This window comes from Fundulus heteroclitus, chromosome 4 (genome assembly GCF_011125445.2).
Source record: "Fundulus heteroclitus isolate FHET01 chromosome 4, MU-UCD_Fhet_4.1, whole genome shotgun sequence".
NCBI classification, from domain to species: domain Eukaryota; kingdom Metazoa; phylum Chordata; class Actinopteri; order Cyprinodontiformes; family Fundulidae; genus Fundulus; species Fundulus heteroclitus.
The window spans coordinates 39,652,142-39,672,224 of NC_046364.1; the positions used below are offsets into that span (position 1 = coordinate 39,652,142).

A 20,083-nucleotide genomic window follows, 5' to 3' on the forward strand; every position below is an offset into this window, starting at 1 on the left:
AGTGAATCACTTAATGGCCCTTATCGCCTAAAGAGAAAGGTCCTACAAGCAAAACAATTGCATAACAGATAAATTCATATAAACATTTCCTGCACTGAGTTTGTGTGAGAGATAGGATGGTACTTCCAGAAACAAACAAAAAACAAAACACAGACATGTTTAATTTACTTACGAAATTAACCCTTCCTGCCTTATGGAGAACAGGTCTGGCCCATTGTAGTACATGAATTTAAGGATAATTACATTTCTCATCTGATTTCAGCATTGCATTTACATGCAATCACCTGGTTAGTCTACATCATAAAAACAGTACAATGCATGGTATCCATCCACAGAAAAGTTGAAAATACTTGTAAAAAAACATGTACACAGTAAAAAAAAAATCTAATCTATACTTCTACAGGAATAACATTTTAAAAAGAAGTGTTAAGGATATCTTACTGGTGCAGTTAGCCATTTTAAAGCCATTTCTTCCTGCCTCCAGGGTGACAGCAATAAAAATCCTGGGATCAGATTTTCAATCTTTCAACACAAACATGAACTTTTTGTTCAGTCACTTTAAGCTTGGGTAAATCTCCTCACCCGGGGCCATGAAGGAATGGATTCTGAGCCATAGAAGGTGCATCCAAAATGTGTAACTGGGTAACTAGAATTCAGGCTTTTACAAAAATGCACTGCATGAGGTTTGAGGGGAAAAATTAACTCAGACAACATGCATTACTGCAAGTGGGGTCTGTCTCTTCAAAAAGCATAATTTCTATTTGTCCACCTAAAGTGGTTTGATTTAAGCAAATGCTGTAAAAGGTTTTTTATTCGCTCTGACTGTAGGTCACATTTTCTCACTGCTAAATAAGGTTTTATGTTCAGCATCAAGTTCTGTGTTAAGGAGCAGGACCTCTGCAGTGTAAACGTCTGCATCTGTGATGGTATTAACATGATTTTGTTTCAATGCACAGCAAAGTCCTTTCACTGTGTCCAACAGGATATTAATTCCCATGACTCAGATTTTTAAACAGTACTTAACATTCAGTGCTTTATAAAAACATACTCAAAACACAGCTTTATTTAAAAAAAAAAAAAAAAAAGGATTGTTACAGGTTAAAACTACAGGAAACACAACGTAATTTTTTTTTTAATCAAAACATTGGCGACATTCTGGAACAGAGAACTGCATACTACAAAAAGTTGCAGTTACAAAAGTTTAAAAAAACAAAACAAAAGCAATTCTTACGTTATGATTTTTCTCCTGACAGTAGCAAAAGCAACCCCCTGTAGACTTTCTATTTACCAGACATGACAGGTGCTTGTTTTGTAAAAGATAAACCAGAGAGGAAGTCCTTTTCGGCACAATGCTCCTGGCTGCACTCACAGAGACAGCCACACTGCTGTTCGGGTTAGTTGTAGATAAAGTTGAACCTAAGAAAAAACACAGAACAGATATGTTTACAAATAATTAATTAACTAATTTATTAACTATAATCTGTTAAATTACACTTTTTACGGATGTCGCCACACTAAAATTCCAAAATCGATACCAAGATTAAGAAAAATACTCAATACCACTGCAATAGTCTTTCTAGGCACAAGGTTATTCCTGGTTAAAGGCAAAAAATGTGATTAATTCACAATAACTTCCTTTATTGAGGTAAAACCAATAAGTAGTGGATAATTCAGCCCTTGTTTAAAGCATGATATAATTAAAGTGTCACTTTCATGTTTGGCAAAATGGCACAAAAAATAATACTGACAGTAAAAATGTTAATATCCTTTATGGAAGCATGTACCGTTGACCCAGTCATGCAATTATTTTATTTTAATTGCTCATCTGTGTGTTTCCATTTGGCCATCAATTTGCTGTTGATATAATTAAAATGCTACTACTGGGGGACAAATAAAGAATCACTCTTAAAAGGGGCCATGACAGTTGCTTGAAAACGTTCAGGAAACAGCATCAGTAAATTGTGCCGAACACATGAACTCCCTTTTTTTTTTTTTTAGCAGCCATCCTCTGCTCAAGTAGAGCAGTCAGACATGCTAGCATGACTTGCCATTAAATTAGCCAATCAGTGTATCGGCTGGGGGAAGATGTTTGCTTGATGGTGTGTTCTGATTGGAGAATATGAATTATGTAGAAAGATAAACTGTTTTCTGATTTGTCCGTTTTTGAAGAAGCAAAGCTGACCGACCATGAGCCGGTCCTTTGGTACCCGCTCCTCATAATGCATCATATAATATCCCCTAAACGACAGAACGATGAAATTTGTTGTCGTGACCCCTTTAACTATAATCAATTGTGTTTTTAAACAAACATGGATCTGGTGCTCCTCTGTCATTTTGTTTATTGACTTTTCAATGTTGCTCTCCGACATCCGTGTCCTACTGACCGTAACGGTCTAATTTCAGTGTAACTTTCATAACTTTGATAGCATAACGGTCCATTACGCTGAAATGCGTTGGCGAGAACCCTGTTCTTTACTGTTGGAGAAACAGATTTACTGACCTTTTTACATTGCTTTAAAAACACCAGCATCATAGTGTTAGCTTAGCATGCGACATCAGTCAGCATTTTGTTCGTCTGCCTTAAGGTCACATAAATATAGTCCAAACATGCATGCAGTTCCTTGCAAAAACATTGTTACTGCTTGAAGTTTTCCCAGTTTGAGCCAAGAACTTGTGTGATTTGTTTGTGTTTGGGTTCTTACTACTGACCAAACAGTGCTGTCCCTGTTGAGGTAATGCATCCTCACAGCATGATGCCGCCACCATGTTTCACTACAGAATGCTGTGTTTTGGATGCTATGTAGTGTTAGCTTAGCACCACTAGGGATCCGTACCGAATTTGGTAGTTATAGGTACTGACAGGATTCTACTGTGTACCAATTCACGTAAAATTAAACTGTACCATGTTTCGGTACCTAAACACATCATTGTGACACTGAGGGAGTGGAAGAGTGGGCGATTTTCCATGCTGGACTTGAACACAGCATCGCACGCACAAGAGTCTAATGACGCCAGCCACCGCTGGTCCAGTCAACAGAGCATGGCTGATAGAAAGCGCTCGACAGTATGACTCCACTTTCCAAAATGCAGATTCTGCTCGCTGCAATATTTGTGACGTTAAAATGTAAGACCAGCGGCGGGAATACTTCTAATCTGAAGAAGTACCTGGTCAGTTCTGCCAATTTAGTGAATTTCTCACTATAATTAGCGAGTTCTTAGACCCACCCAGTGACCTTCTGTTAAAAAAGTGACTAGCGACAAATCTAATCCGTGTTATAGATGACTTCCTGTGAAAGAAATCATTTTGCAGAGCTCCTTTCCACTTCTCCAAACGCTTTCTCACAGGCAGCTGCTGCTTTATCCTGAAAGCCGCCTGCAGTCAGAGCAAACAGAGCCTCTTCCTTCCCACATTGCAAATATATCCCGACAAGGATTACAAAGCGAGATAAAACATAATGTTTTAACAGTCTTTTTTTCCTCTGAAAATTAACTAAAATAATTCCCTGAATTTTATTCACACAGAGCTGCAGTCATTTATTCACTCTGTGTGCCTCTGACAACTGTTTAGGTAAAAATGTCTTTTATGGAGGTGTGGCTTCAGGTAATGTATTAAAATCCATAAATCATTTAATAAGGTGCATTTGTAGATCCAAACAAGTTTATACATTGTGAAATATATAAAATTTAAGAATAAACTTAGATTTTATTAAATAACATTTATTGCCACATAAAAATACCCAAAATAGATACCGTTGAGTACCAGTACCAATTCCCAGGTATTGGGTATCTGTACTACATCACTTCAAGTGTGAAAGGTACCCTTAAACCACAATACAGCAACGTGATTGGCCAAAACCATTTCATGGTTCGGTCACAAACGGTTGAAGTCGGCAGGTACAACATGAATTCTCATGTGTTTTGTAAACGCACAAATACCGCAAGAATCCATCTTGCAGGCGAGGTTATTTTACTTCACAATTGTATAGCACTTTGTGTTGGTTTTTCACATAAGATTGTAATAAAATATATTTATGTTTCTGGTTGTAATGTGACAAAGTGTGGAAAGGTTCAGGGGGTGTGAAGACTTTTGCAAGCAACTGTATCAAAAGAAGGTTGGTGTTAGAGAACCAGCTGGGTTACTTTGCTTAAAAAAATTAAAAAATAATAATTGCCATTTAATCGGCGGGTACATATATAAAAAGAGTGTACAAATGTATAAACTATTGTTAGAAAAGGATATTTTCACAAATAGGATGCAGAGATTATAATGTGTGTATATTTTTATGGCTGAAAATATGGTTTCATTGCATTTAATTTAATTGACATTACACAGTGATCTTTACCTGCTCAGTAACTGTGGTAGACTGGAAATGATTGGTCCATATCCAGGAGCGTTGTCATACAGCTCAAACAACGGCGCAGCCACCAGCTTATAATTTTTGGGGACGGCAAACAATGCTGTGGAAACATTAGTTTTAGATTTTCAAATGCAAAGTATCCGTGTTCGTTTATTCTCACTTCATAATTCCAGCAATCTTTGGTCATCATATTTCCAGGCATGCTGACCTTTCTCCTGCAGCTGAACCAAGAACAGCTTTTTATGCTCCTTCGGCTTAGTGATGTGAGCTGGAATATACGGGTACTGGAAGACAAAAAGGCATCGGATCAGTTCACTTTAGTAAGAAAAGTGAAAAAAATACAGCTTTTTCAGTTTAGTGACAAGAAAAGACTCCGACATGACTGAGGCACTAAGGCGGTGCGGCAGAAAACAGCAGGAATCCTTCATGTGTCGCACTCTGCAAGTGATTTCTGCAACAAAACAGATTCCTTTGCCTACCAACCTGTGGAGGCTCAAAGTTGGGGCGCCACCAGTTACCGATGCAGTCATCTATCACCCAGTCCTGCTTCACCCCGTCTTGCCGCCCAAGAATCTAATGAGCAGTCAGAAGGTTAATGACCAGCTGAGCGACTTTTAACGACAGTGGCAGAAACTTAGGGTGCAGATATAGCTACCTCAGTCATCAAGCGCTTTAGACCCTCCACCTCATCTTCTCCAGGACTCAGCTCTCCACCAGGCCTGCAGTAGAGACACCAACTGTAAACGTGCAGCCGAGCAGCTTGAAGCCGGTTCACGCGGGAGCATCGGGCCACTCACAGCTTAAAGAACGTCGTGCCGAGCTGCAGAAGCAGCACGTGAGGCAGCCGGTGCTCGTGGACGATGAGGACGCCCTCTACTGTCCGACGCATGCCCATCTTGTCGAACTCCTCACGCATCCTCTGGAACCTGGCAGCCACGGAGCTGTCTTTCTCGTACAGAGGCTCCTTGGTGCCGAACGTGTAGTTAGTGAGAGGGTATCTGAGAGCAGAACCACACAAGATGCTTCATTTGGGCGCTTGAGAAAAAACGTTTCAGGTTACTTTAGTAATACCCAGAAGATCCGCTTTACGCACCACACACAGTAAAATCTAACACATAGCATTACACCCCCACCAAAATAAATAAATTAATTAATTAAAAAAAACACGATTTAGGGAGAAAAAAAAGGTACCCAGACTCCACCAATCAAGACATTTCAGAGGAAGGACACATCTAAAATGCTCAAAGAACTTCAAGCAAGTTAAATCATCATAATACATTAAATATTGTATTTAAAAATATATATATAAATAAAAATAAAGGCCTATATTATATAGTCCATTAAATGTGAAAAGTGTCGCTACGTCTTATTCTATTCAACAACAGCTGCAGGAACAAAGCAGTTTTTATAACATTCTGACTGCGTCCGTCCGCAGGAAAGAAGCCAGAACTCGCCGCGAAGCATGGGAGTAATTTTTAAAATAGAAGACGCCGTTTGCTGCATCTGCCTGGTATACAGGGATAGAAGAGACTGTTGTTGACCATTTAGCTATTTGATTTAAGGCTAATTAATTTTTTTACCTTAAAGATGTGTGGCTGAACCATGACACCAATGACGATGATAAAATTGATTCAATAAAAGCAACGATTAAAACATGGCCGTTACGGGTCGGTCAGCGTGAAAGTATTAGTGTTTTATTTAAACAGAACAGAAAATTAGCCATTTATACACAGCTTCACGAAAGGTTCAGTTTGTCATCAGTGACTTGTGATTAAAATGACTTTGTGCATGTAAGGTTTCCTCTTAGGAACAAAACAACCAAATAATGACTGTGTTAAGCTCTTTTACAGACAAGTTCCAGACATGCAGGCTTTTGCAGCTTCTCAAATCGAACAAAAACAAAGAAAGTTGGAAATGTGCTACAAAAAAATAAAGAAAATTAATCTGTATTTCCTTTTTTCTTTATTTTGTGAACGGTCCAGTGAAAACTTTGCCCTGCTTTTACTCTGTCCCTGACTCCCTGCACAACATGTCTGCACCTGGCAATGAAACACAACATCAGCTGATTCCACCTGAGACCACATTATTTTTTTAATGGAAAGTAAAATGTTAATCTAAGAAAACATGCTACGTTCAAATCCGTTTGAAACAAACAAAAAAAAAATCAATAATATATTTTCTTGACCATAATTTTCTAATTTACCATTCATACACAGTGCATTTCTGTTCAATAAAACAATATTCTTTTGTTGCTGTTTTTTAAGGTAAAACTTTCATTTTCTGCATTGACAAACTTGACTTGTAGCAGTAAAAAAAAAACAAGACTATTGGAATTTAATCTAAATTATTAATATTTGTTGCGTTGAATGAAAAAGTTGGAACTTTAACTAAAGGAAAAAGCATTAGAAGAAGGTTTAAATCATAACATCTAAAAAATAATTATCAATTATGCTAATTTCTTCGTGTATATTTTATTTGGGGCAAAATCTTTTTACACTTTTTTAAGTGTATATAAAATTACCCATTTTGCTAACTATTTAAACCCTACAACTGACAACATATCATATACACGCTTGATCCGAGCATCGTTTGCTTTGACATACGACTCTTATAAAGGTTTCATTAACATACCCAACATCTGATGTAATAATTAATATTTTAGTTTCAATTAAAGGCTCAGTTAAACACTAAATATTCAATACATAAATCTGTCTTAGACCGGGATGGCCGCATAATATTAATTAAACTGGTTGTTACACATCGTGAGGTAATTAAATAGAAACATTTAGTGTAATTTAGGACAAAATTACACTTTATTTGCCTGCCCTTCCGCTCCACTGATATACAACATTTGCTTAAGGGCCAACTCAAGCCCATATGTGACCATGAATGTCGTCTTCTGTCGGTATTGCGGTGGTTTAATTGCACAGAGAAGCTGTGTGAAATGAACACATTTGTCTCTAAAAGGACAGCATCTGTGGCTCCACGCCGCCTGTCTGTCACTGAACTGATGCTCTGATGGCTGCGGTGGGTGTTGTGGACTCACAGGTTGATGGTCCTCTCCAGGGTGAGCGGTTTAGCGGGCCCGCTGATGTATTTCGCCCCGAACTGGTCGCTGCCGCGGCGCGGCCAGCCGGCGGACGAGCGACTGGGTTGCACGACCGACATTTTTACCCGCTGGACTGAAAACCTGCGCAGATAACAGGCTGGAAACCTGATGAATTTGCCAAAGAACAAAAGACGGTGAGTGGAAAAAAGGACGGAGCGCTCCACTGCACAGCCTCCAGAGTCCGCCTTCTTTGTCCTTCCTCTTCCGGGTGAAACAGCGCGGTGCGTTTGATGTCTTCATTAGCGCCACGGACGTGTATAATGTCTGTGATTAGCGCCACCTACTGGCCCGGAAGGTTAAAAACGAGCGCTTCCTCATGGGTTAGTTTGAAATATATCCAACTAAAGAATTTTTGACATCTAAGTTTAAGTTTGAGACAGAATATTGTGTTTTTTGCATGAGAAATGTGGAGAGTTTGAAACATCTATTCTTTTTTTGTGAACCAATTTTTAAATTCTGGAAAGATTTCCAAAGTTGGCTAAACTGGAAGATCATTGTTTTGCCGCCACTATCTGAAACAAGTATTTTATTTGGTTTAGAAAATGAGAATAAGGCTCTTGAATATTTAGTTAATTATCTTATACTGTTGGGGAAATGTTTCATTCATAGATGTAGGTATTTTAAGACAAAACCCACTTTTTGCCATTGGAAACATTTTATAAGTCTCTGAGACTGACTAATTCCAAACCTGCTGTTATAGTATCATCCTTGTTGGAAAACTTTTATTTGATATAAAATTGCCCTTTGTTATTATTTTTTATTCTATTACTTTACTTTTTTACAGTTTTGTCATAATTTTATTTCAGACACAATTCAGGTGTGTAAATGGTGTAATATTTATGATGTCTTGTTTCTGTATTATTTCATGGTTTTAATTATTTTATACTTGCTCGAAGATGCTCCATGTTATGGTATGACACGTCATTCTCCAACTTTTTCTGTAAAGAAGTTGTTTCGACGTGAAATGCATGTACAATTCACCCTGTCATTGTTTTGTATTTTGTAACATTTGCAATAAAAAAATAAAAAAAATAATAAGTTTGGGTTAATTAAATAGTCGTGCTGAGTTATTTTGATGCATTGTTTGATGTTCGTTTGATCGCTCTTTAAACAGAAGGAAACAAAAGTTCAGATTTGAAAATAAAATAGAAATCAGTCACGTTAGATTGTTGTTCTAATGGACAATTCCAGAGTATTTAAAAAACAATGGTAAATGTATTTTAAAACGAGTAAAATATTCTGTGCGAGACAACGAAAGTCATTCTGCTGCTGGTTTGTTAACTCAGACCAGTCGGCGTGAGAATATTACTCCCATCCAAGCGTCCCTTCACTGGCTCCCTGTGTGCTACAAAATTAATTTTAAGCTTTTGTTATTTGTTTTTAAATGTTTGAACAACCTTGCTCCACCTTATTTATGTGAGCTGATTCAGCCTCACTGCACACCCCGATCCCTTAGATCAGCTGCTGACGGTCCCTAAAACTAGGCTGAAGCTCAGAGGTGACAGAGCATTTGCTGTTTCTGCTCCTAAGTTATGGAATAACTTACCACTGAGTATCAGACATACCTCCTCTTTTCCTATTTTTAAAATCTCTTTTTAAAACACACTTTCTAGTTATGTATGGCATTTTAAAATACTCTTGCCGTGAACCTGTTTTTTTGCTCTTGATGTTGTGTGTGTATGTTTATCATGTTTTTAACATGTTTTTTTTAACCTTTTCTTGTTTAATGCACAGCACTTTGGTCACCCATGTGGTTTTTAAAATATGCTGTCGAAATAAAGCTGATTGATTGATGGACTGATTGTGTCCATCAATCAAAAAAACCTAACAGAAGGGTTAAAATGATTTCTCAGACAGACTCGTGAGCTTTCACCAGTGACGTTTCTTGTATGAATGGCACAGTTCAGCACAAACCTTCTCCAAACATGGCTTATACCCACTCCTCATTGGCTGCACATAAAACCATTAGAAAACGTGTTCAGGCAACCAACCGCAGATAAGTTGTAGGGTTTTATTTTATAATTCATTTGGCACCAGTGCACCTCAGATATGTATCTAAACTTAAAAGTCTTGAGTTAAAACAAGCCTCAGATATGTGATCTTCATAGGTTCTATGGGAACAAAATCCAGGAACTATTCTTTAAAAAAAGAAAATAGTGCACCTCAGATATGTATCTAAACTTAAAAGTCTTGAGTTAAAACAAGCCTCAGATATGTGATCTTCATAGGTTCTATGGGAACAAAATCCAGGAACTATTCTTTAAAAAAAGAAAATCAAACATTTGTGACAGTAGCTATAACCCAAGACAGTTTAGTTGGTTTGAAGGGCAAATGACTCCTGTGCCCTACTACAAACGAATGAAATAATGTAGAAAAAAGCCCAAGATATATCTTCAGACAGCTACCTGGAAGAATAATATTAAGAAAATAGGTCAACCATCAACATGCCGAAGTGAAGCAAATTAAAGTATTTTGTCTGACCGTGAAACCTTTTGATCGTTCTGATTATAAGGCAAGATGACTCTTTAGAAAAAGATCATACCAATCGCTGGTCGAATGCAGAGTTAAATGTTGGAGTAGCTTGATTTAATTGTGCATATTTAACTTAAGTAGACAGTGGATTGTTCTGTTCCTGAATTTGTATAAAATAGACATCTAGGCTGCTCTTTGTCTTCTTACCCTCGGCAGGGCTCTGTCTGGAAAACCAGTGTTTACTGTATCAAACAGCATCCCCATCAGATGTGAATATATAATGTTAAACATAACCCTATACAATTAAAAGTCATAAGACGATCATCTGCAGATCGGCAAGTTCAATTTGTTTTTATCAAGAAAAACATCCAAAAACTTTATCCTGTTGTGTATAATTGACTCTTGGTTAACCGTAAAAAAATACCTATCAGATTATCACTGGATCAACTATATGAATGATTATTATATTCTTAATCACATTTTTAGGATCAGTTCAACATAGTTTCTCCATACAAAGCGTAGCTGCTGGGCTGTCTGATCGGTTAAACTGAATGCTTTCTAACAATGTTACAAGATCAAATAATCCAATTAATTGAATTGATTAAAATAAACTGGCTTGTCATGAGAGAAGGTGAAAAAGATGAGAGGGTGTGGTTAGGACTTTCAGAAAAACCCTTTGTAAAAAAGCCGAAGCAATGACTCAGTGAACTGAATAATCCATTTAATAGTCATAGCTATCTCTCTTTTCCATCTTTTGTAAACATCATGTATTTTACCACAATATTTTTCTTATAGCACATAATCATACGTGCAATGCAAAATCTCAACATAAGTTAAAAAAAGGACAAAGACACTGCTGGATTTGTTGATTACATCACACCAAGAGGATCGTAGTTCTTTGGTCCAGTGGCCCACTCTTAGTGGTGTGCTGCAGTAATGTGGTGGTCCCTGTTGGAAGTGCCATTGATCAGCTCTCTCCCCAACCTTCCTCATCCCTCGTACTCTTCGCTGTGGACTCTCCTGTCTGTCACAGTTGTCGGTCCCGTATTCAGCGACGTTATCATTTTTCACTTATCACCTGCAGACGTGGTTCCCTCTTGCTCTTGAGCCTCATTGACGGTGTCGTCTCGGCTCCTCTCGCCCGCTGTGACCGGCTCAGGCTCGGACAGAGCGTCCCCCTCAGCTTTCACGCTTTCTTCCTGCACTTCATTTCTTGTTACATCACCATTGTCAACCACTGGTTTGTCGCCGTCACTGTCGCTCTCCTTCTCACCGTGGACGACTTCTTTCTTTTCATCCAGCTCAGATGATTTGGTCCGTTTGACCATCTCAGAAGGCTCATCTACTGCTAAAAGACAGAGACGTGCAATTAAACATACGACTACTGAAATACATAATGTGGAACCGACGAGAGTATTTATGTGCCTTGAAGTTGCCATCTCAATAAACCGACTGGATAGGCAAGGAGAGCGGTAATCAGAGAAGCAGTCAGGAGGCATGTAGTAAATCTGGTATGTTATGCATGCTGCATAAACTAAAAGTGCACATCACTCCACAGTGAAACTCGGTGGTGGCAGAACCATGCTGTGGGAACAGGGAGATGAATGAAGCTAAATGCAAGCAATTCTGGAAGACAACCTGCTAGAGGCTAAAAAACCACAGTGCAACTTCCAACAGGACAGCAACACTGAAATCAGAGCCAAAGCTACAGTGTAATAGCCTCGTGAGACCATCCTGATCTCGCGAGCTTTCAAGGTTTCACTCGCAGATCAGTCTGGCTACTCTCCGTTAAAGAAAATTTGGAGCAGTTCACCAAACGAACGTCCAATCAGCGTTGGCTTTGAGGCGGGTTGAGGTGTGACGCAACGAGAAGCGCGACAGTTCAGTCTAAAGAACATGGCGGCTTCAGCCGATGAAACTAGCGTTAGCGCGGCTATCGAGCAAGTTTTATGGGAATTACAGAGTATTTCTTCACTGAAAGAAGAGCAAAACACTGCTCTGGAGGCTTTTCTCAGAGGAAAAGATGTTTTTGCTCTTCTCCCGACTGGTTTCGGCAAGAGTTTGATCTATCAATTTGCTCCTCTTGTCGTGATAGTACGTCATATGCTTCATTGATCTGATTGGTTTATTTGGCCTGTCTATCACCAACATAGGCCAATCAGCTAACCAGTATTTTTGCCTCTTCCCAAAATTACTTCAACAGAAGGTTTCCAGATGGATATGCGGAGCAAATCTATCTGGTGGAGTCAGGTTAACTTTTCAGATCTCAGTTCCCTTAAGTTCTCCAAAAAAACATTGATGCCCTCCCAGAACAGGTTTCTTTATGCTTAGAGTTAATTAAATACAATTGGCATCCATTTAATAATTATCTCACTTTATTACTGGAACCCTGCCTCCTGCCCAGTGAACGCTGGAGATAGGCACCAGCAACCCCCACGATCCCATGAGGGATTAAGGGGGTCAGAAAACGGATGGATGGATGGATGTATAACTGGAAAGAATTTGTTGTGTTATTAATCTTGTAAAGTATCTTAAGATTGACATTATTTAAAATTGGTATTGTATAAATAAGCTGAATTGAAATTACACGAGTTCTGAAAGTTTACATGGGAAGCTGGATTTCATTTAGGCGATTCAGAGTAAATATGGACTAAAAACAAATGCTAAATTGCACATTTCATATTTCTGTGTGGAAAATAATAATTAAAAAAACCCTGCAGTATCCATTCCTTCCACATCCAAATTATCCCCTGCCGTTGCGTTTAGTTATCACATAATCTCTCAGTAAAATAGACAGAGGCCTCTGAAAAAAAATCATTGAGCATCAAAACATTTATTAAGAGGAAATCTCACCAGTGTCTGTTTTCGTGGGTTTTCCTGGTTTCCCTCCTTCCCCCTGCTCTTCGTGCAACATCTGTAAATCTTTGCTCTGGCGAGGATCACCATCAGGGGGTGCTGGACTGCCCGAGCGGCGAGGAGTGGCACTTGACTCTTCATCCGTGGGAACGGCGGAGACTGGATCTGACCCAGATGCGTGCGGGGAGCTAATTGCAGCAGCGCCTGCCGAGCTGCTGGTGGAGGTGGTGTCTGCTCGATTTAAACTGGTCGCAGTGGAGGCGGTGTCTGTGGGGTTTGTGTCGCTGGAAGAAGTGGAGGGAGCGGCAGAGGGCTCAGCGGCTGACTGGAGGGTGGCAGGAGAGGTGGCAGAGTCCACGTGGTCGCTGGACGTTGGGCCGAGGGTTTCGCCGGCAGTGGGAGGGGGCAGATCAGGGACGACAGGGGAGGCCGTGGTAAGGGGGACATCACGTGTAGCTGCAGCTGTAACGATACCAGAATTAGGAGGATGACAGGTTGTTACAGAGGTACTAGGGGGAGCATGCAGGCCTGAATCTGACGTGCTGGTGGAGGAAGAAGAAGCCGCGTCGGTGACAGAAACATCACCTCCGGCGGCTGAGAGAGCATCGTTTGGCTCCAGTGACGTCGCCTCAGTTGGCAGATCTGTTGACGTTTTGGAAACTGAGCTCTGCTGACAGGAAGCTGAACTAGTTTCCAGGGTGGGGATGGAAGAAGTGGTTACCATTTTTGAGGTGGAAGGGACGGAAAGACTTGAGGTAATGGACTCTGAGGAGGTGGGTATGACAGAGGCTGTGTCAGGGGCCTCTGTTGGTGTGGAGGTGCTTGTAATCGTAGAGCCGGGTGCTTCCGCGTCGGGAGCACCAGATTTAGGGACTGAGGTTCTTCTGTCACTGCTGGGGGACGTTGTAGCTGCTGCAGCGGGGTTCGCTGAGTCGGTGCATATCTCTCTGTCGGTGCTTGGAGAGGAAACGGTGACGCTGGCGGAGTGAGGGACTGAATTAGAGATTGTCGGGACAGAAGTGGAGGCGGCGACGGCCTGGTCAGGAGAAGCAGAGGCAGACGGAGCCGCGGCCGGACTGGGCTTGGTGGACGCGGTCGTCTCTGCTTCCCGGATCTGTGCTAGCTCGTTCTCGGGCGTGTTGCGGCCAGACGTGGCGGGAGGGAGAGCTGGTTTGATTATCGGCTTTGGGAGCAGGGCGGGTTTCCCGGCTGCCTCGTGTGCCGACACGCTCACCCGAATTTGATGCCGTGTGTCTGGAGAGAAAAAACGAAGAAGGAAAATCATCTGGCTGATTGGAGCGTGGCAGGAGGGAGGCAGAAAATGGGTAAATTTGTAGTTTACCTGAGGACGCAGACATTGTCCGAGGTTTTGAAAAAGTAGAAGGTGGTTCGGGTTTATTATCAATGATGGTACCTGAGGCGCAAAGATTCTCAAATTATTTCAGAGGGCAGATCAAGCACTACATTTGAGACTGAGGGACATTCTAAAACGCTTAACGTGAAAAAGCTTAACGTGGCTTAAGGTAGGAAAACAACGAGGAATCATCACCAAATGAAGTCATGAAGACTTAAGCCTGTCAAAAAAAAATAAACCGAAATCCAACGATTATAGAAGATATCTCACATTAACGTTTTCTTCTTCATTGGCGCCTATAGCGAGAAAAAGGCTTAACGTGGTTTAATGTACTTAAACAATGCTCAGTGATCACCAAATTTCTCTCATATATTGCTTATCATAACCACTTAAAACTGTCAAAAAATCGAACCCAAAGTCCAATTATTATGGACGTTATATGACATTAAATATTTCATAGGCATAGAGGCTGAAAGCAGAAACGCTTAATGTTAGATAACGTCCATAATAATTGGACTTTGGGTTCGATTTTTTGACAGTTTTAAGTGCTTATTAGGAGCAATATGAAAGAGAAATTTGGTGATCATTGATCGTTGATTAGGTACATTTAACCACGTAAAGCCTTTTTCTCGCCATAGGCGCCAATGAAGAAGAAAACGTTAATGTGAGATATCTTCTATAATCGTTGGATTTCGGTTTATTTTATTTTTTTGACAGGCTTAAGTCTTCATGACAAGATATGCGAAATTTTGTGATGATTCCTCGTTGTTTTCCTACCTTAAGCCAAGTTAAGCTTTTTCACGTTAAGCTTTTTCACGTTAAGCGTTTTAGAATGTCCCGAGACTGAAGCAGGTAGATTTCCCACCCATGTCCTTCATGTATTTCAATCATGTAAAGCATTGTCTGTGTACTGAAATGTGTTATACAAATAAATTTGCCTTGCCTTGCCTTTTGATCCAACCTTATACAATTAAAGTAGTCATAAAATAAAATATATTGGATTTAAGTTTTATTTTTGTGTCATAATTGATACATTAGCCCTGTTGTGCTCAGGTATTTGACACATTTTCCCCAACCAAGAGGACATAGGTTGTGTGAAAAAAGAAATCCATGCATTCACCCATAAGATATACATGAAAACTTAAAGTAGCTCTTTATGTCCCCGACAATTTCTGTCTCTGTATTTCAGGCGATCTGTACAGAGAGAAGCTGGCATCTAGCATCAAAGTGGACAAGCCACATTGATGGAATAAGAACCTGTGTTTCTTTCTGTGTGCGGAGTAGGCGTCTGTGAAATTGTGACTCGGAGGCGCAAAGCTGTTAGAATAGTGAAAAGGATAGAAACCTCACAACACTTAGCGCCCAATAGTGGCCAGAGGTGGGTAGTAACTAGTTACCTTTACTCAGTTACATTTACTTGAGTAAACTTTTTAACAAAGCTAAGTTTTAGGAGTATTTTGCTGCGCTGCACTCTTTACTTTCACTTGAGTCATATTATTACTCAATTATCGCTACCCATACTTGAGTAAAATTTCTGGCTATGCTACCTGCTGCGAGGAGCTTCACAAATAAAGAACATACTTTTCCAACCAAAAATGGACTAGAGACAAAAAGCTAGAATTCATGTTAAAGGGAGACTTCTTATTTGTTCAAAAGCTTTGTTATTTTAAATGTATTTTCTATCTGCTGAGCTCATTAAGCCATTTGGAGGTTGAATGAACGTACAGTAAACCGTGGATATTGTCACTGGAAGTATGCTTGTGCAAATTCTCAGTTATCCAGATCATTGCAGCAGCAAACAGGCTTTAATCCGAGACAACCAGACTTTTGCTCGGTTCTTTCTGAAAAGTTTCGACACCTATCCAGGAGTCCTTATTTGTGGTGGCTCGCATTGGAGCCGCCTGCAGTGGTGCACTGCTGTTTTTAAAGGACATGGAGGCCCATCCTCCTAAGCGCCTGACTTAGAATGTGCTTTAGGAGGATGGGCCTCCATGTGCTTTAAAAACAGCAATGCACCACTGCAGGTTGCTCCAATGCGAGCCACCAGGATTGACAAAGACTCCAGGATAGGTGTTTTCAGAAAAAACTGTTCAAAAGTCCTGTTGTCCTCCAATTTAAGCCTGTTTGCTGTCATTGCAAGCACTTTGTGCTGTTCTAACATAGTGTACATACATTAACTGCTGTAAGTATTGCTTTCAAGTTTAATCTTGAAAAACTACAGAGAAAAGTTTCTTCTGCCAGAATTTGTTGTTTTGAAATTATGTTGTTCTTTGTATACTTCTCATTTTTGTCTTTAAAGCACCAGAATTTGCTCATAACCTTATATTTTTGTCAGTCCGATTACATAATTTTTTAAATATTAAACCATCAGTTGTTATGCTTTGTTACTCAGTACTTGAGTAGCCTTCTTACTGAATAGTTTTTACTCTTACTTAAGTAATTTCTTGTCTGACTATTTTTTTACTTTTACTTGAGCACAAATGTGTTGTTCTGCTGAAGTGACTTCTTGATTCTGTGGATCTTGCAGTAATAAGGCCTGGGTGTGGTTGTCTATGGCTGATATTAAAATTTGTTTGATGGTCTGAAACATTAAGGTTTGACAAAAAAAAATCGGAAACTGGAAAAATCTGTGAGGAGTCATAGTTTTTAAGCCTGTCAGAAATTATACGTTTGGCATTATTGGCATAAAAGTTACTTCAGCTTTATCTACATTAACCTGAAGGAAAGAAACATTACAAATGACAAATAAAGACACATACCTTCAGATTCAGCCTTTTTCATCTCTCCCTCTTGATTCTATAAATATAAAAGAAATAACTCCAATATTAATATTTCCTTAGTATACGTCACTAAACCAGCAGCATGCACATTTACACACCTGTGTTTCTCCCAGTGGAGGTTTGGAGACTCCAATGCGCTGAAGCATGAGATGGAGTTTCTGCTCAAAGCTGTGCTGGCCTTCAAACTGTTTCTGAAATCACCAGAAATCACCAGTGAGCCATGCTCAGATGTTTTTTTTTTTTTTTTTTTACTGCAAAAGTACTAGATTCCAGCTGCAGTGACGCTCACCTTCGCTGTGTTTCTGGCATTGGTGGCTCCCGCTGCCGCTGATCCAGACAGCAGAATGAGAGACTGGGATTTCCCCTCTCTGAGAGCTCGGCGGGGAGGCGCAGCCTCGCCCCTCAGCGGCGCGTCGCCGCTAACCTGTGTCTCCTGGACAGCTTCCTCTCCAGTAACAGCACTGGGATGTGCTTTCGCTTTCTCCTTTTCATTCTCCTTGTCGAGCTCCTTCACCCGCTCTCTCTCCTTCTCTTTCTCCGACCTGGCCACCTCCCTAAGAGGCCGGATGAAATCGGCGATGGAGGCCTTTTTGGGGCGACCCTCCTGGCTCGGCTCGGACTTCAGACCCCGCTTTCTCTTGAGGGTGAAGAAATCGCCCAGCTTCCTCCTGAGAGTTTTTGCTGGTGGAGGACAGGGTGCAACAGAGCTAGCAGGAGCCACTTCTTGTTGCGTGATAGTTTCCTCATCCTGCTTGGTCCTGCACATAGAACCCGACATGTCAAATCTAGCTGCTTTTATTCATAGTCGGTCTGTTAACTACTGAGTGATACTCACAGGGTATCCGTGGGAAGTACTTTCTTTGTAAAGAACTCCTCCACTCCTTCATCCACACGGCCCATGTGCTCAAGAACTTCATTTTCACTCTCTATTATCGTCTCCTAATTACACACACACACAGAGATAACCAGCGATCAGACACAAACAGACCATATAACATGTAACTTTAGATTATATAACAAACATCTCTGAAAGCCCACACACTCTGTTCTTCCTCACACACCGCACATATTTCTGGTTTGATTCTCTCATCCATTTCTGCTTGGAACCAGGCCTCCTGGGAGCCGGTTGCTCAGTAACATCCAGCGATCGAGCGCGTCGGTCCGCATTTACATGCAGAATGAATGCAGCGTGATTCGTTTTGCCAAATAAAGGTAACGCGATATCAAAATCGCAGCAATGCTGAGTTGCGTTACGCTGATCGTGTCAACATCTGCGCCCACAAGTGGAGATGAAAGTCAAAAGGGGGGGGGGGTTTGGCTGCAGAACACGGATTTAGCACAAGTCACCGTTGCACGATCTCTTGCCAGGAGGACTGGGTGAATTTTGTCTCTGAGGGAGTGACTGAGCGTCTACAAGCCGCTGAGGCTCTGTGACAACCTGAGCAGCTCAGTGGGGAATAGATGTGCTCACTCTGCGTTTTTTAACATTTAGAGATTAGAAATGCCCAAAGCTTTTTTTTTTTTTTTCTTTTTTTTTGCCGGAAGAGCCTGGGAAGACATTGAGTCCAAATTCCCATCCGCCCTCATCAGCCTCTCATACACACACACAGAGAGAGAAAAGAGAGTGGGCTTTTCAAAGAGCCAGTGACCGGTACAAAGGGACTGCCTAATTCAAGCAGGGACCAGGCATCTTCTCCACCCTTCCCTTCCCCCTGCCTCTCCTCTCTATACCCTCTTACATCCTCTCCCTCCCTTCCATTTTCCTCCCCTCTCTCTCTCTCTCTCTTTCACACACACACCAGCCACCTCTCACTCCATTTTCCCCCAAAAAACCTCCCATCTGATCCTCAGACACAGTACCTGCGGTCTGCTGGGACGGTAGTTCAGCTTTTGCCGGTGAGGTCTCGGTCTGCTCTGGGTGTAGTGCCTGAGAGCTGGTCCACCCAATGGCAGCTCCATTGGGGAGACACGGCACGCTGCTTGCCGTGGCTCTGTTGCTGAGGCACGGTTGCTAAGAGCACCAGCAGTATGTAATGCCTCCACAGTGGTGGGAGGGACCAGGCTGGCTGGACTGACAGATCTGACAACAGAACCTCGCCTTTCTCTGCCCCCCCCCTCCCTCCCTCCCCTCTGCGAGAGGAAAAACCAGGAGGAAAAGATGGTGATAAAATAAGGAGAGGCTCTGACACAGGGATAAAAGTCACCACTCTGAGACCTGCTTCATCAATACATCCTGGAGTGCATCTGTATATCAGCTATTGGTTTAAACCCCGAGTAGATATATATGTTCTGTTTGTGCTTATGTAACAAATTAATAATTTATTTTATATGCGGAAAAAGAATCTTTGAAGCATTAATTGACAGGCTGACCCGGCATTGTCTTTGGTCCCTTGTGTCTGATGGAAGCACCTGCACTAAACGCTCTGGAGAGGTTTGTCAGGTGCAACACGACGACAGTTGCACAACTTGTTCAGAAACCGTAAAAAAAAAACACGACACACGCCCACAAGCTCCGGTTCCCAGATATTTTAATCACAGTGCTCATTTCTCTGGAGAACCTGTGTCCCGGGTTTCATGGGAATTTTGTTGCCTGGATGCCAGCTGGATATTTGATATTCAAACCAGGAGAGATAATTAGACATTCAGGATATTCATATGGAGCATTTCTATATGTGGATCACATTTCTTTGCCATTTGTTTTCTGCAAAATTTACACAAATGAGGGGGAACATCACAGGAACTGTTCCTTTTCATCTCATACTCCCATTCCAGCCCAGAAATAACTTGTTTTCCTTCTTTAAATCCCGCAAGGAATGCTTTCCATTTGCATTAATATTCCGTCACCAAGTTCAATGCCGAGCTGCAGGTATAATAAACCTATACCATCGGTTATTTTGACCTGGGGGCACGTTTGGATCACAGGTGACAGTGTTTTCCGAAGCTTAAATGTGTTTAATCCCACCTAGAGCCTGTCTGTACTTGTAATCCCTAAGGATTAAATATAATAGGAAAACCAGATGAGACTTTACTTTCGGCTAATGAGCAGGAAGAACTCCCGCTGTCTAGATATTCTCAGAGGAAACAGAGAAATGAAAATGTTGAAATATAACCAAGTGCATTTACTCAAAAAAGTGGGAATACAGTGCTGTCTGTG

At 41.0% G+C, this 20,083-nt stretch overlaps 2 protein-coding genes across 3 annotated transcripts; both read right to left on the bottom strand.

Annotated features, from left to right (window-relative positions):
• Positions 1-141: 141 nt before the first annotated feature.
• nudt21 (nudix hydrolase 21) lies at positions 142-7,678 on the bottom strand. The gene is made up of 7 exons (XM_036136543.1): positions 7,405-7,678; positions 5,156-5,356; positions 5,014-5,077; positions 4,842-4,931; positions 4,567-4,642; positions 4,344-4,458; positions 142-1,416 (listed from the first exon to the last, which is right to left on the bottom strand). The coding sequence occupies exons 1-7, from the start codon at positions 7,524-7,526 to the stop codon at positions 1,395-1,397; spliced, it is 690 nt and encodes a 229-aa protein (XP_035992436.1). The 5' UTR covers positions 7,527-7,678; the 3' UTR covers positions 142-1,394.
• Positions 7,679-10,643: 2,965 nt separating this feature from the next.
• On the bottom strand, positions 10,644-19,014 carry LOC105939008 (mucin-5AC). 2 transcript variants are annotated; one of them, XM_036136544.1, is made up of 8 exons: positions 18,790-19,014; positions 17,765-17,868; positions 17,219-17,687; positions 17,028-17,120; positions 16,909-16,945; positions 14,138-14,209; positions 12,793-14,049; positions 10,644-11,284 (listed from the first exon to the last, which is right to left on the bottom strand). In XM_036136544.1, exons 1-8 carry the CDS (start codon positions 18,886-18,888, stop codon positions 11,007-11,009), a joined length of 2,409 nt encoding a protein of 802 aa, XP_035992437.1. In that variant the 5' UTR covers positions 18,889-19,014; the 3' UTR covers positions 10,644-11,006. The 2 variants fall into 2 exon arrangements, with proteins under 2 accessions (XP_035992437.1, XP_012736447.2); XM_012880993.3 differs by having other exon boundaries at positions 10,644-11,287; positions 18,790-19,013.
• Between the last annotated feature and the right edge of the window lie 1,069 nt (positions 19,015-20,083).

Excerpts from the sequence above, each read along its gene's own strand:
- LOC105939008 (XM_012880993.3), bottom strand. The coding sequence starts at position 18,888 with ATGGAGCTGCCATTGGGTGGACCAGCTCTCAGGCACTACACCCAGAGC. Across the intron at positions 17,869-18,789 it reads ACCGTCCCAGCAGACCGCAG|GAGACGATAATAGAGAGTGA; the intron begins GTACTGTGTCTG and ends GTGTGTAATTAG. Across the intron at positions 16,946-17,027 it reads CTCCACTGGGAGAAACACAG|AATCAAGAGGGAGAGATGAA; the intron begins GTGTGTAAATGT and ends TTATATTTATAG.
- nudt21 (XM_036136543.1), bottom strand. The coding sequence starts at position 7,526 with ATGTCGGTCGTGCAACCCAGTCGCTCGTCCGCCGGCTGGCCGCGCCGC. Across the intron at positions 4,643-4,841 it reads CCAACTTTGAGCCTCCACAG|TACCCGTATATTCCAGCTCA; the intron begins GTTGGTAGGCAA and ends TTTGTCTTCCAG. Across the intron at positions 1,417-4,343 it reads CTACCACAGTTACTGAGCAG|GTTCAACTTTATCTACAACT; the intron begins GTAAAGATCACT and ends GTTTTTTCTTAG.